Raw genomic sequence first — 16232 nt, 5'->3', positions numbered from 1 at the left:
AATTGTGTCTTGTTAATTATCGGTTATTTGTAAATAAAGTTGTTATTATTATTATTAAAAATAAGAGAAAAAATTCTTAATATATTTATTTTATAGTAAAAATATACATAAATATTTCAGCATTCCAAAATAAACATTAATTTTGGTTAACCAAAACTAAAGATATATTCTGGAGTAAATCGCAGGATAATTATTAATTTATATGAAAATTATTTTTAACTATTTAATCTACGAAGCAAGACACCTTCCAATAAATCTTCTTTTTAATTCGACCCTTGACAATTTAAAACATATTTCAGTGCTGAAAATGCTTGTTCAACACTCACTTCTGTCATAGGTAAATCAATTTTTTTTGCAACATTATACGATTTATTCGATGACGTTTCTTTTGCTGCCCAACACACACGTATCTCGCTTTACGCGCCGTTCTTCATAATAACAATCTAACAACCATCGAATATCTGCTATATATTTTCTTCTTGTTTTAAAAATTGCTCTATTCATTTTTTTTTTTGGTTGAAGTTCACTTTGGAGATAACTTTTCAACAAAATTGTTACCTTCATTTATATTTCTCAGAGCATTCCATATATGTAGTTCTTAGCTATGTCAGTTTGTGAAGTACATAAAACTACCTTGAAGCTTGGATCAAGAAATATTGCTGACATAATCAAATCTTGATTAAATAGTGCTTTTTCCCTTTTTCCCTGGAACCATCTAGTTTCGTAATAAATGCATTACTTTCATTTTCTTGTTAGTATACATTATACAACAAAAAATCAGTAATATAACGACAACAGAGAACTACCATTGTTTTCAAAGCTACTGCGATGATTATGTCAAAAAGGTCAAAATTAATATCATCAATTTTGTGTTTGTGTCTTTCAACAGGCAGGTTTCTACATATATTTTAAAGACTATACTATTAAGAATATGAAAATTTTTCTTTTTTATTATGACTGTAAAAAAAATTACGTATTATTGTAAAATAAGTGCCAGTTAAGCCAAAGCCAAATATCCAGCCAAAGCGTATTTTAAGAAAATATTTTATATTCGATTATTGCGTAAAAAGAAGCATATTTTCGTGCAAATAATGGATGGAAAAAAGTTAAAAAAATTATTAAGCAACCTAACAATGATGGTTCAAACACAACCCGAATTTTGAAGATGATCGCTAATAATTTCAAATTTGTGTTTGAAAGGACTATCCAAAAATGCAATAAAACGTAGGGTGTTCCATTTAAAAAAATGTAACTTTGTTTTACCACTATGTATACAGTGTGTCCAAGATAAGGATGCACAGCATGGGGATCTCGGAAACTATAACAGATACAGTGTCGGTTAAATTAGACAAAAGTTGCGCATTTTGATACCGAACAAGATCCCGTTTTACAAATTTGAAAATTCCAAGCCGTTCCGGAAATATCCGAGAAAAACCGAAATATTGCGATTTCGTTTTTATTATTTTTTAAAGCTATTTGAAAAGATATGAAAAAACGGAAAACACTTTTCCATTGGCACTTTTTAATCTCTCCAAATTGACGTTAACAAATTTTCATTACAGCGTTTCGATTCCATGGAACCACCATCAACTTTGATTTTTCTTATGGGACGGAAAAAAAGTACACACAGTATTAGGTTGTGCTTTTCATTGCGAATTCAACGATGTACGATACAATATGGTTACTTATGTTTTTATCCAGAAAAATGGATTTTTAATACATTTCAGCATTTAAATGGAATAGGCCATGACAAAATGACATCCAGTCAATTTCAATGACACATTAATGTTATTTGTCTTTGTTATCAGTCGATCATAAGTTTATTCCTTTAGTTATTGTTTTTGTATTTTTATTGTTGTTGTCTTTTTCTAATTTATTTTGTTCTACAATGGAGGGAGGTAATTTTACAAACGAAGAAAAATGTGATATGCTGTCTTGCTACATCTGATGCCAAAGAAATTGTGTGGAAGCCGAGCGTATGTATTCTAACAAATACCCAGAGCGGAGACAACCTGACAAGAGTATTTTTCGGCGTTTGTTATTTAATCTGAAAGAATATGGATCATTTAAGAAGCCTGCATTATCCCGACAAAAACCTTCCAATGAAGAAAACCAATACATTGTTCTACAATCTGTTATCGAAAATCCACAAACTTCTACCAGAGAAATTGAAGACCAGAATGGGGTAGCTAAATCTACAGCTCAGTTTATTTTAAGGAAAAATGAATTTAAGCCTTACAAATTCAGAATATGTCAAGGATTAAAACCGGGTGACGACGAACGACGTAGACATTTTTGTGAGTGGTATACCAGGATGTGTGATGAGAGTTTTAATTTTCCATATAAAGTGATTTGGTCTGATGAAAGTATGGTGACCAATAACGGTATTTATAACAGGCGCAATACACACTATTGGTCGCAACAAAATCCACGTGTTAATAGACTATCCAGACATCAAGTTCGCTTTGGGTTTAATATTTGGTGTGGGATTTTTGGTAGCAAGATTATAGGCCCTATTTTCTATAATAATTTCTTAACTTCCGAGCGGTACCTTGACATCTTGAGGCACGATTTAGAAGATGCCTTAGATGATTTACCGCTAGGCGCTGTGCAAGGCTGCTGGTTCCAACAAGATGGTGCCCCAGCCCATAACTCCAGAGAAATTCGCCAATATTTAACTGAACGGTTTGATGGAAAATACATTGGGACTTACAGTGAAACACCTTGGCCTCCAAGGTCCCTGGACTTAACTCCCTTGGACTTTTTCTTATGGGGCTACATAAAAAATGAGGTATTCAAAGAATTTTTTGAGAACGAGGAACAATTACGTCAATCAGTACGAGCAGCGTTTAATAAAATTACTCCTGAAATGTTAAGTCGTGTTTTGGAGTCTACCGTGAGACGGGCGTACTTATGCCTAGAAAATGGAGGTCATTTATTCGAACATTTGTTATAGAATTTGTTTTTCATTAACTTGTTGGATTTAGTTGTTATGTTAAATGAACAGTTAGAGTTAGTAAATAAATAAACACATTAACTCGAACTTGTCAACCATTTTCTTTTGCCTTTCATCGTTCGGATCTCATGGCCTACTACAATAAAATACTAGAAATGTATTAAAAAGCCATTTTTCTGGATAAAAACATAAGTAACCGTATTGTATCGTACATCGTTGAATTCGCAATGAAAAGCACAACCTAATACTGTGTGTACTTTTTTTCCGTCCCATAAGAAAAATCAAAGTTGATGGTGGTCCCATGGAATCGAAACGCTGTAATGAAAATTTGTTAACGTCAATTTAGAGAGATTAAAAAGTGCCAATGGAAAAGTGTTTTCCGTTTTTTCATATCTTTTCAAATAGCTTTAAAAAATAATAAAAACGAAATCGCAATATTTCGGTTTTTCTCGGATATTTCCGGAACGGCTTGGAATTTTCAAATTTGTAAAACGGGATCTTGTTCGGTATCAAAATGCGCAACTTTTGTCTAATTTAACCGACACTGTATCTCTTATAGTTTCCGAGATCCCCATGCTGTGCATCCTTATCTTGGACACACTGTATAAAAAAGTGACGAATAGGGAAATAAAAAAATAAAGGTAATTTTAGACACAAATTTCATATTTATTTTTTTTTGTAACCCTCTATTAAACACAGCCTAAGACTATCAAGCTCTACAGTTCAATAATGATTTATAGCTTTCTCGTATTAAAAAACGGGGCACGGTAATTTAAAACCAGGTTCGAGCTCATGTGTAAAAGGTAAATACCGATCGCGCGGTCCGCAAACATCCCCAAACTAACGTGAAAACAAACCGTCTGCGTCAACAAGGCGACCGTTCCAAAAACAGAGGTCTCGTCGAATTATAAAATCGCAACGGCGCGTTTCCGCGCCAACGCGCTCGGCAACCGGCAACGCACGACGGCGACGCAGAGACGGGTGGGGGCAGGCGAGATCCGTGTCGCTACCTGTCGGCTCGCGGGCGCGTTAAACGCGAAACAATCGCCGCGGCGGCGACTACTTCGCACGAAACCGACAGCGCCGACATCCGACGCGCCACAATCGTGCGTACCGTAAACATGGCGACACCGTCCGCGCCAGTGCTCGACAGTTTCGATAATAAACAGGGCATTCCCAAGTCGAAGAGGAAGCTGCAGAAGCACCTACGCAGCGCCGGACTGGCCTACATATCGCGCACGGGCAAGCTGATCCCGGCGAAGAAGGTGGCAGGTAGGTTACGCGTGCACAACCTCTCCTCCTGCTATTTACCCCGTCGTTATTCGACGTAGTGCCCCCCGCGCCGATTAGCTAACGTCACGAGGACGTGAGGCGCTGATTCACGTCGCGGGTGTGCCACGTAGCAGTCGCTGCGGGTTAACTTTCGAAAGTATCGCCGCCAACCCCGAAGCGTTCGGGGGGGAAAACCCCGAAACGGGGAAAAAAACGGTGCTTTTTCGGTTAAACGCGGCTCGCCGCGACCTTCCCGTATGTAGGTCACTCGGATTTTATTGGTTATATTGTGGCAGCATTGGCCTTGCCGCAGAGGCACGTGTCACAATTTTATAAACAGGTTCGTGAGATGGCGGCCGCAGCGCGCTGGAAAAACTTTCGCGCCCCACAATTATTGTTGCTCACGCGCGGACCTTTGGACGTCGTCGTCGGCGAGGAGGAGGCGGGCGATTTTCGTTTCTTTTTTTTTTTTTCGCGTGTTGTCGTATTTCGCTGGCGCGCGCACCCGCGGAGAGGCCTTCTCCAAGGCCTCGCTCTACGGCGTAGTACCTGGGCCGTGGTATAAAAGGCGATAGATAAAAACTGCGTGACGTCGTCGTCGTCCGCCGTTCAAGGCGGGCCCCGAGCGTCGCCGACGGGGACGACTCCCATGGGCACGTAATTTTTTTTTCACGCTCTCGCTCTTCCTATTAGCCGCGCCAACCGTGAGACCGAAATGGCCGCCGCGTACGGGTCCCCGATTTGTCGTTTTCGTCGGGACGTCCGGTATATTCGAAAAGATAAGAGAAGGACGCCCGGCACGACGCGCGTCGAAAACAAAAACTATCCCTCAGTCGACGCCTCAGATACCCCCCAACATCATACAAAAAATAAGTAAAACAAATGACGTTAAATATACAGGATGATTCATTAATAATTGGAAATATAAAAACCCAAAATATTAAAATTTATCTTAAAACGAGTGACTTTACTATTTAACGGATCCGGCTACTGCCAGAGGCGTACGACAGGGGTCAGGGAACAATTGACACTCCTCAAAGTCTACGCCTCGTAATGAGAGCACAATTATTCCGATGGCAATGGGCGGCAGGTACAGGTACTTATTAGCTCCGTTCGCAGATCAGTCAGGAATAGTTACAAAGTTCCCGACGCATGCGTGTGACGTATAGAGCGTGTTCGCAGAAGCGTTATAAGAAGTTATAGGTTATGCATTTTATGCTTGTTCGCGTGTCGTCATCAAAAAAATTGATGCAGTTTGATTGTTCTGTGTTTTGTCTTGCGCATGCGCATCGTTTTTCAATAATTTTTACATGAAAAATCTGAAACGCAGGTAAACGTAATAAATTTATATATCGTAGCAGATAGGATATCGGAATTTTTAGTGGTAACTAAAAAGTACTTTCAAAAAATTAAAATTAAAACTTTCAAGAGGCAATTTAATTCTGCTACTGAAAACAGCTGAAAACTTTTGACTTTAAAAGCTCACTGACGGAATAATAAAACGAAAACAGAAAACAAAGGGGCCGTATTACGTGATTCGAACAATTTCCCGACGCGCCGCGTATTATATGACCCCCCACCCCCGCTGCTCAAACCCATCATTCGACGCTCTAATCGATACTGGAAGCGGTTTCGAACTCTCCCAAACGCCACGTTGTTTTGTCGTCGGCGGGGGGCACACGTCATTAGGGCCCCCGCGACATATACGTTTTAATAATTAAAAAGGCATTTGACGACGACTACGACCACGTAAAAACCGCGGTCTTTTCAGGTTTTTCCCCGCCCGCACCTAGTGCAGCACAGCCGCAACTAAGCGTTCGCCGCCGCTATTCCATAAATTTAATAACGTTCGGGTCTGGTGTGTATGGTGGCTGGTCTAGGCCGGGTGTTGACAAGAAATTCGCCATCAAAGAGAAAAAAAGTTCATATAAACTTACGGAATGGCTTACTTTCCAAATATATTTAAAAAAAAAAAAAAACTTCTGCGAAACACCTCACGTAGGCCTGCAACAAAGTTGACGTGGTTCATTTAATATTATTTAGAAGCTTATTGCGAATCAAAACAACTAAAACACAAATATATATTATCATGAATTTTAAGATACAAATACAAAATATTGAAGACTTTTAGTGGCTTATTCGAAGTAAATACCATAAATTCCAACAAAAGCAGGGGGCGAGCATCTCTTTGTCAATGTTAGTTAAGATACGTTTCGTAGCGGCACTGAATTTCAAATTTTTTTTTTTTGAAAAAAAAATAGGGCAAAAAATATAGTGTATTGTAGAAAACATTTCACTTTTCTTTTTTTTATGGCGAATTCCCGGCCAGCATGTTTTTTGAAACACCCGATATACGGTTTTACCGCCTCTTATCAGCCACGAAGTCGATATTGACACCGGGAACCTTTGTTCGGTACTATAGTCGCCATTTCGGTATTTCGGTCAGTATTTTGCCACGCCAGCGGATAACTTTATATACGCGGTGTCACAATTCGAAAAAGCGTTAAAATTGTGTCGTTCAGATAGTTTTAAAATTGTAAAAAGCGGGAAACTTTCAACAAATTTAATTCCTCCATACATATACGTTTGATGGACTTTTCGATTTAGACGTACCATCATTCAATTTTATTTATACCGTTCAGTTTAAAGAACGCTTGTATTTTATTGGTAAATGGAAATGGCAAAACGAAGCAAAACCTTTCCCGTGCGATCGTCATCAGGAGTCCATGGGTGGAATAGCCCGAAATTGTATATTATGCAACAAGTTCGATAAACGAGTATGTGTTAAAGAACTTACATACTATTTTTTTCTACCATTCATCAGTGTTTGGCTACATTTTTGCAAAACCGCACGAATACATCCGCAGAGTGGTATTATACGCGAAGTGACTTTAACTTCAATGACAATGCAAAGTCCGCTTAACCCGAAACTATAACTACTGATGAGATTTACCAAAACATTTTGATAAAAATTTCCTAGACCAGATAAACTCTAATGGTTACTAGAGTACATAGATTCGATGGAATGTGGTGCATTTGAAATTTAACGCATAACCAAATATATGAAAAGGATACCATTACTGTGCAAGACACTTAGTACTTCAAACTGAGTGATGCCTTACAAATGAGATGTCAAAATGCCCCTAAATCTCAAAACTATGTCCTTTCTAATGTTCGAAGAACAATTTTGGCATAAAAATACGGCGCAAATCTAAACTTAGAGCAGGCAGTAAAAAAACATTTATAGTCTGGTGAACTTTTGATCGTAACCAACGAAACTTGTAATTTTCTTATTTGTCAAGGAGGTGATAACCACAATTCTAAACAGAAGAGTTTTTCGTATATCAAAAAAATCACAGACACACTATAACAGCACCAAAAAAAATAGCCTCAACAAAAATGCAACTTAATAAAAAAAAATAGTGGAAGTCCGAAAAAATACGCTTAAAATATTTCTTCTACTCCCTTATGTAAAATACGTAATTATACACTGATCTAGCGTGCGGGAAGCGTCACTTTACCAGATGAGTTTCTTGTCCCACTGAGTCACTTCGGGCATTTGCGGCATATTTCCGTATGGATTTTGAGCCATCGGATGTGTTCGGAGATTTTACCGCACAGCTTAAATTTTTTACATAACCCGAATTCTGAAGATGATCGCTAATAAGTTCGAAACGGTGCATCCCAGACCCATACTCATATATACGTTGAATTTTTCTTTGAAAGGACTCTCCAAAAATGCAATAAAATGTAAAATAAAGGTCAGGAAACAACTTTTGTATTTAAATGTTTTTTGTAACCCTCGTAGGTGTCGAAATAAGGGCCATCCTGTACATTTCGAAGAATTCTATGGGGGAACTCTACGGAGGAATTCCATGAAGAATTCCAGTGGAATTCCATCGGAGAATCTTACATAATTTTAGTGCTCTGTTGATTTGTTTGACGGTCATAGACTCACTTATACTAGTTACTTATTTAATATTGACCAGAAGACGAAGAGAAATACTTGGAGAGTTGTGAAACGTTATAGAAGCAAAAAATATATGGAATGGAAGTTTAAAATATCTCATTTTAGTGTTCTATTTGAAGCAATTCATGCGAGTGTTGTAAGGTTAGACAAATACAATTGCGCTGCTGGCTGGATGGTAGCTTTTTAAGATCAACCAACTAATAGAAATACTTCAAAATGTGAACATAGACTACAAAGACATCAGAATTGTACCAAACCTTTAGTGCAACCAGACAGCGAAGTTCAACATTGGCAGTTCATCTAGTATCTCATACTAGCGTTATGGAATTGACCGGTCTTTGTTTTGTCAGTCAATTTATTTATTTATATGGTGCGTTACGTCGTCGTCGCGTCGCTGCGAGATTTAAATGGATTGGACATTTTTATTGGGTTTCCCCGAATCGCTAAGTACCGTATTCGGGTATTCCTTGAAGGTAAATTGGACATCACAAAAGCATAATAATTTATTATAAAATACAAATTATTATTAAATAATGATAGAGAATACTCTACAATTGCAGAGTGTTATTTAAGGCATTTTGATCGAATTTGATTAGTCAAAACTATCTTATACCTACTCTTCAACATCTATTCGGAGCAGCAAATTATGACAAAAACACTAAGCGAAAGTAGCGAAGGCATCAAGGTGAATGGAGAAGCAATAAACAATATTAGACACTGTCGTGCACAACATCTTCTAGAAAAAATTCAAGAAGCTAGTGAGGAAAGTGGACGTAACTCAAACCTCAACCAAACTAGTGGATGCTGGTGCGCAAAACCCAACCACCGACTAGACAGTTGATAATAAATAATCAGTTAATTCAAAACGTGTGCTCATACGCGCATACCTTCTAACCACTGGCAACCCGTACTAGAATTGAAAAAGTTAGAACACACACAAAAACATACATCACTTCGACAAAAAATAAGATCAACCAAATGTTATGTGAAGTTAGATCACGGACAGTACCAGAAACACTAATGAAAAACCTGGGGGCGTTCGAAATGTGAGTATATCGACGGATTCTCAAAATATGATACACTGAACACGTGAACGTGGAACTTAGAAGGCCGGATGGGGAAAACCAAAGAAATAATATTCACCATTAAGATCGAACACCTCGGCCACCTCATCAGGTGTGACAAATTCCATTTATTGTAGTTAATAGTCACAACTTACGCCAGTGGTTTGGACTGACATCAGTCCAATTACTCAAATGAAATTAGAGTTGCCGGCATATAAAGAAGAACTTTTTAAGTTTCATTCCGAGATGTTAGCGGACGTCGAGATAATCGACGTCTCGCTGTACCAAAACGGACATAGACGAATCTGCGACCTTAACACGCCAGAGTATTATTGTTAAGCGAGCTGGCGCGTTTTTTTTTGTTATAAACGTTTCAGGGACGTGAGTCGCGGTTTTTTAAGGCACTCTCGCGAGGCAGCACAGCCCAAAGGCGGCAATTTAAAATCCGAGATGCGGCCAAAATCCCATTCGGATCATTGCCGCGCGCTTGGTTCTTCGTCAAGGTGAAAGCTAGCGACCAAATTGGTTTCTAGCTGGTCCCCGCGCCGCGCCGCTCACCCGTAGTACCGTCACGGACCTTGGGCGTTATTAGACACTTGCGACTCTAGCGACGTTGCAATTTACCGAAATCGCGCGATAAACTACGTCATAGGCGTCGCCGAGGGTGCAATCGGGCGCGTCCGTATGTCTCTCGGTGCCACGCCCTCCACCGAAACCGATCTTCGTTAGATCCGCGCACAAAATTATTAAAAACCATCGTTAATGGCGGCACCAAAATTAACACATTCTGGATCGATTTCGTTTTCGTGGAATATGATGTAGCACAGGTCGGTCCTCTATTGTCCAAAAAAATTAGAAATGACACCAATAGCCAAACCTCCAATTCCAATTGAGATAAGAAATTAAAAGCGTTAAAAATCGAAACTGAAGCTACTAAATTATGTGCCTGCATAGTCTCACAGTGTGAGCCGGAAACGGTAATTTTATCTGTTTCTAGTGTGATCTGCATATTTTCAACAGTTTGCATTGCATTGCAAAATGCCATGGTATGGACTCCCAAAAAGTTGTCGGCAATAGGTTGATGATCTCTGGCCACCCTTAACAATAAAAGAAAGTTTCTCAGTTTATTTTTAACAAATTATATACTCAAAACAACGTGTAATTTGAATATTTCTGATTCTGACTAAACCATGAATAGATGAAATCTTTAAGGGCACTTAAGTGGAGGCGTTTTGATTTGAATGGAGGTTCTTCAAATCCGATATTTTAGTTTAGAAGGTGTAAAAACTAGAAATAAACAGACAAAAATATGGAGGATAATCTAAATCCACCCTAAATTGCAGACGGACTCCCAAAAGTATTTCGCGTATAGTCCTGTATATATGAAATACAGCAAAACTACTGAAAATATCCCTAAAAAAGTAATACGCTTTTCAAATTTTAAATGGATATATTGTAAACTGCAACAATTACTTGAGGAAAACGAGTAAAAATACATTGAAAGTAATAAGCTTTGCATCTTTTTCCTAAACACCCTGTATATTCTAACGTTTTATACTCTATAATACGGGGCGATTACAAATTATCGTACTCTCAAATTGAAATATTATGGATTATTTACGAGGACCAGTCAAATCAGTCAGTCAACATACGAAGACCCGTAAAAAACTGTCGCCACGCGTGCTACGAGGTGTGTTCGACGAAAACGCATACGATGACGTCTGACGTTGCGACGTTGCAACGTTACAACGAACACAAAAGAGTCGAGCGGATCGCTATCTCGACCGACTCGAGAGATAAGCGATCGAAATTTTGAAAAAAAAAATGGCGAGCTCTTATCGACGAAAGCGCGTTTCCAAACAAAGCGGAACTCGAACGTCGAACGCGAAATATACACAAACACACACACACATACATCGAAACGAAGTGGACCAAAGCGTAATCAAGTGTTTTTATTGCGCCATAACGCGCGATAGGCGACGCGACCAGACCGTGTTTTGTTTTAGGATTTTACGCGCCCAAATGGCCAGATTTTCTTTATTTTTTTCTGTTTGCCACCACGCAACTCGCACGCAATTTTTTTTTCACGCGAAGTAGTCTTTTGCTTTGTCCTAGAAAAAACGGAAAAAGCAGTAGCGTTTAACCGCGCAAAATATGAATTTACTTCAATACTTTTTTGCTAACATTTGCTCTCTCGAAATGTCTACAACTCGCCGACACTGTCATTATACGCGTAATTCATAACTCACGATTCAACTGGAAGTTGAGTTACATTTTTCAAGTTTTTGCGATATTTTATCAAACGAGCATTACGTTTTTATACTGCGTGATCCAAATTTTAAAAGGCAATAATTTTATGCTTGTGTGTTGACGTCACTTTTAAAGTAAACATAAAAATGATGTACTGAACGATTTAAATAAGACATTTTTCTAAATTGGGCATGAAATATTAGAAAAAATAAATGTTCACATTCATACACTTCAGGCTTGCACAAAGCGTCACTTTTAGATGTCAACTTTGTCAAACACTGCCGCGAGTCACCTTAGTGATTTTCGGCAGATACTAATGTATTTATTTTGACATTTGTGAGATCTAACGTCACTGAGTATACTGTATTGTAAAAACGTAGTATGCGACAGTTTCACAAACTTCTTCGGATACTCGTTTATTTAGTTTGCTCGTGTCAAAGCAAACGAGTGTCTAAGGTGTCGTTTAACAAACTTCTTGCATAGTATACTATTAAATACATTTTCTACTTTTTAAAAAGGAAAGAATGACCAATATTTGCCACGTGACAATTAAAAAAAAATAAACTTTAGTAAATAGAAATGGATGAATTGTAGAGAAGGGCGAGGTGATAACCCTTGCAATTTTACGAAAGTTCCTTAGATATGCGTTTAAACGTTTCGCCTAATTTTGTTTGAAAACAAAAATGCCGTATACAAAAAAAGAATACGTGCTTGTCTCTGTGAACGGTTTCGACTTTGGGCGTTTAAAATGTGGAATTTCTCGCAGTTTGCTACACAACCGGCCTATTTTACGTCGGTCGCCGGATAATGGTGTGGGAATCCCGATTATATGCAACGTTCGAGTCATAATATTATTCGTAATAACAAGTGTAGGGGCCGCCCCGGTGCGACCGTGATATAACAACAAACGTAGTAATATTAAACACGTTTATAGTTATATATCGAAACGTTCGCGAAAACTAAAATAAAAACATCCTTTTAATTGCAAGCGACCCTATATTTATCTGCGCTACAGCGTAACCTCACTGATCGAACGTTTGCAGTACAGTGCGATCTCATTTATTGAACCGTTAAAAAAAATTCAGCACTAATTAGTAATTATAATTCGTTAGTGTGTTAAAATTATATAATAAAATATAGTAAACATTTTTGAATTTAAAAATAAATCGTTTGATACTCTTATCAATAACTTAAAATTTCGTTTAAAATTGGAATCTGACGTCCAGAGAAATTTCGTAATGGATACTGATGCTTTATTAAACTAGCAAAAATACATCTATATCGTCCATTATTGTATTTTTCTTCGTTCAATGATAGACAAAAAATCATATCCGAGAATAATTTATTATAAACCAAAGTCCAGCCAACAGGTCGCGCGCTGTATTTTGTTTCAGTTAAAAAAGCGATAACCCAATTTTATTTAAATGTAAATTAAAAAACTAAGAAAAAACACCTTTTTCCTAAAACTGATTCAGAAGTGTTCTATGAAGGAGAGGTTAAAAAACCCTAACCTTAGTCCGAGCTCATAAAATATTTTTTTAAAAAACGTCACAGTTAAATTCGAAACTACATAATGTTAATAAAAATTTGTATATAAAATTGTTAAACTGGACCAGAACAGGTTGTTGTCAACTACTCTTCTAGTTGAATTCTTTTCAGAAGAGAGTTTTACATTTAAGGTAAAACATCACAAATCATTTTGTAACGACACGTTATTAGGAGGAATGTTTGAAACTAGTTTGTTTTTAAACCAACTTTCAAATAAATCAGCGGTGGTGGTAATGGTAATGGTGATCCAGAGAAGAATCTTTAATCATTTTAGCAGAAAGAGAAAGTCCATTTGGAATCCAACCATCTTTAGAACCAGCATGCAAAATAGTTATTCTTTTACCTCTTTTTGATGGCGCGTTTGTTTTACACTTATCAGTTGAGTCAACCCAACCCTTTTCCGGGGTATCAAAAGTGTCAAACCAGGTTTCGTCCAAGTAAATAATTGGCCTGTAAATCCTATTTTTTTCTAGATATTCCAGTCGCCATTTCCGAATTCTAAAAGATTCCATTAAAACTTGCCTTTTGTCAATTTTTTTAAAATCTAAAACCCACATGTTGAATACACTTCCATAAGGTAGTTCTGAAACATTTAACACCGGTTTCATCTTTTTCAAGCCTACTAATTAAGGCACGCTTTGTTCCTCGTATAACTGGTAATTTTTACGCCGTATTATATGTTGATCATTTTCATCTACACTCGAGGAAATGTCAGCGTCGCTTCTTTTTTTCCTCGCTGAAATGGGATTATTCACAATTTTCCATACAGTTGATGTTAGAATTTTCGTCAATGTGGCCGTTTCGTCTAAAGATGCTTGCTTGCTGGCACCACGTTCAATGAGAGTTAAGTAAAAATTGTTTATAACTTCCTTAATCTCAATAGAATAGTGTTTTTTACATTTGGGCGGGAGCATCTCCTGAGATACACTAGACTCGTACATATTTTGCATAATTCGGACACGATTCAACACACGCTGTATTACACACGAAATAGGAATGATTACTAATAAACTGAAACTAAGTAGTATACCAAACCAAAGAATATTAAACACAGGTAGGTATAAAATTATTTTCTATTACGGGCCACAATTTTACCTGAATTTTAATAATCATGTTGCATTGTATGTAATTGGATAATCCCCTTCAAAAGCAATTGGTCACTTTCTTATATCTATGAACAGACCATACCCGTTTATTTAATGTTTTAATATAATGTTGAATGGTTCCTTTTTGCATAACAGGGCCCAATCAATATAAGTTACTGTAATTTTTGTCAATTTTCGCGGGTTTCGGGAGTTTTGTTGAACTGGAAATGTCACGGACTTATTCTTTATTATGGCATGGGTAGTAGGGTATTCAAAACTCAACTTTTGACGATTTTGTTCCAGACGAGCTGTGCCAGTGTCCGCACAAGTGCGACGAACTCGTGCCGATCGAAGCGCGCTACCGCCTTTTCCACCATTTCTACGGTTTGGGCGAGGCCGACCACCAGAACCAGTTCCTCAGAACCAACATGGACCTGCGCGCGCGCCTCAACGTCCCGGAGTCGACGGGCTCGGGCCGACCGCCGCGTCGCATAACCTGCAAGTACCTGGTGCCGCTACTTGACGAAGGCCGATCGGTCGAGGTGTGCCAGAAGGCCTTCGTCAGCGCGTTCGTCATCACAACCAAAAGGGTCCGGTTGCAGCGCGAAAAGCTCATCAGCAGCCTCGGTCTCAACAGTTACCGGAGTCACAACAGGTAAGGACCGCTACCTGCAGTTTACCAAATTTCGTCGACTTACGCAACTTCACTCCAGGGGTAAGGACAAGGACAAACAGCCGACGCCGACGCCCGAGGAGACCAACAACAACAACGTGATAACCTTGACGACGCTGACAAACAGCAACAATAATAATAACAACAACGTGAGCAGCAACAACAACAACAACGTTGCCGTCGCTGCCAAGCCCAAGCCGCAGTTGCCTTTAAACCTGAGCCGCGCGTGCGCGGACGACGACGACGGCATCCCCACCACCGTCAAGTGCAAGAGTCCGCCACCGGCGGCGCCCCGGGCGGACGACCCGATGCCGCCCAAGAAACGGACGAAACGTAGCGCAAAAGACAACCCTCTCATTCCCTTCGGGCTGGTCGTGCCCGAGGGGGTGACGATCGCCCCCGTGTTCGCGACCCCCGACCACGACCGCGACATCGCGATCGTTAACAACTTCTTCCACAATCAGCTGTGGAAGCCCGAGTACATAGGCGCGTATTCGTGAGCGTGAGGGAAAAATGGGGGAGCAGGGGAGTAGGCGGCCCTCGTTGCCGAAGCCACACGCCCGCGACTGTGATTTTTGTGGTCCAAAAACAACTCAGGTTGTTCGTTACTTATAGCCTTAAGATTAGGGAAAAATATATATATATATATATGTATTTTACTACGCCCCCTCCGCGCAGGCGCAGGAAATTTTCACAAACGCAATAGTCCATAGCCAAAGAGTGTTTTTAAAAAATATATATATACATCGTATGATATATCGTGTGATACTACTTGTCCCCGTTTGTTTCTCTCATTCTCTGTCTTTACGTGTGCCACGTTTAGAAACTACTTAACTGAAAATATCTAAAGCTGGTGTACATACCCACACACGCGCATATATATAAATTATTTATTTTATATATTAAGCTTATACCATTCGAAAACCAAGTGTACTTATGTCACGAACCGATGCTGTGATGCGATCCGTGTTATAAACCCATTACAAGGGCATGCAGGGAATTTTTAACGGCGGCCCTGTGGCTTCGGAGGGTTGGGGTGCGGGCGTCCTTTTGTTTTGTTTTGTTTTTTTTTTTAATTAATACCATTAGCGATTAAATTTAATCGGTAGTTAATTACGTGAGAACACAATCTATGTCCACACCGTACCGTACTTAGTCTTAGGGTTAAATCCAGATCAAGTTTTTACTTCGGAGAGGAGATATATATATATATATATATATATATATATATATATATATATATATATATATATATATATATATATATATATGTATACATATATATACCATACGAAAAGAAACCTTTATGTATTGTTATTTATATTTGTATTGATATATAGTTTATCGGAGTATATGATTGCGTTATATACTTGTTTTCCAATAAATAGTTTTTTTAATGTTAGTGTTGGCCGTT

At 38.6% G+C, this 16232-nt stretch overlaps 2 protein-coding genes across 3 annotated transcripts in view; one reads left to right on the top strand and one right to left on the bottom strand.

Annotated features, from left to right (window-relative positions):
• LOC132707070 (cAMP-dependent protein kinase type I regulatory subunit) overlaps positions 1-16232 on the bottom strand; it is a 50688-nt gene that overhangs the window by 32401 nt on the left and 2055 nt on the right. The gene's annotated exons all lie outside the window — the stretch shown is intronic.
• On the top strand, positions 3972-15452 carry LOC132707071 (myb-like protein U). Its single transcript, XM_060678737.1, has 3 exons — positions 3972-4228; positions 14449-14800; positions 14859-15452. The coding sequence occupies exons 1-3, from the start codon at positions 4078-4080 to the stop codon at positions 15316-15318; spliced, it is 963 nt and encodes a 320-aa protein (XP_060534720.1). The 5' UTR covers positions 3972-4077; the 3' UTR covers positions 15319-15452.

Source organism: Cylas formicarius, unplaced genomic scaffold (assembly GCF_029955315.1).
Source record: "Cylas formicarius isolate icCylForm1 unplaced genomic scaffold, icCylForm1.1 PGA_scaffold_9__14_contigs__length_23061073, whole genome shotgun sequence".
Classification (NCBI taxonomy): domain Eukaryota; kingdom Metazoa; phylum Arthropoda; class Insecta; order Coleoptera; family Brentidae; genus Cylas; species Cylas formicarius.
This window is presented reverse-complemented; position numbering and strand designations above follow the sequence as displayed.

Coding starts and splice junctions, on each gene's coding strand:
- LOC132707071 (XM_060678737.1), top strand. CDS start 4,078: ATGGCGACACCGTCCGCGCCAGTGCTCGACAGTTTCGATAATAAACAG. Junction 4,229..14,448: donor CCCGGCGAAGAAGGTGGCAG/GTAGGTTACGCG, acceptor ATTTTGTTCCAG/ACGAGCTGTGCCAGTGTCCG. Junction 14,801..14,858: donor AGTTACCGGAGTCACAACAG/GTAAGGACCGCT, acceptor ACTTCACTCCAG/GGGTAAGGACAAGGACAAAC.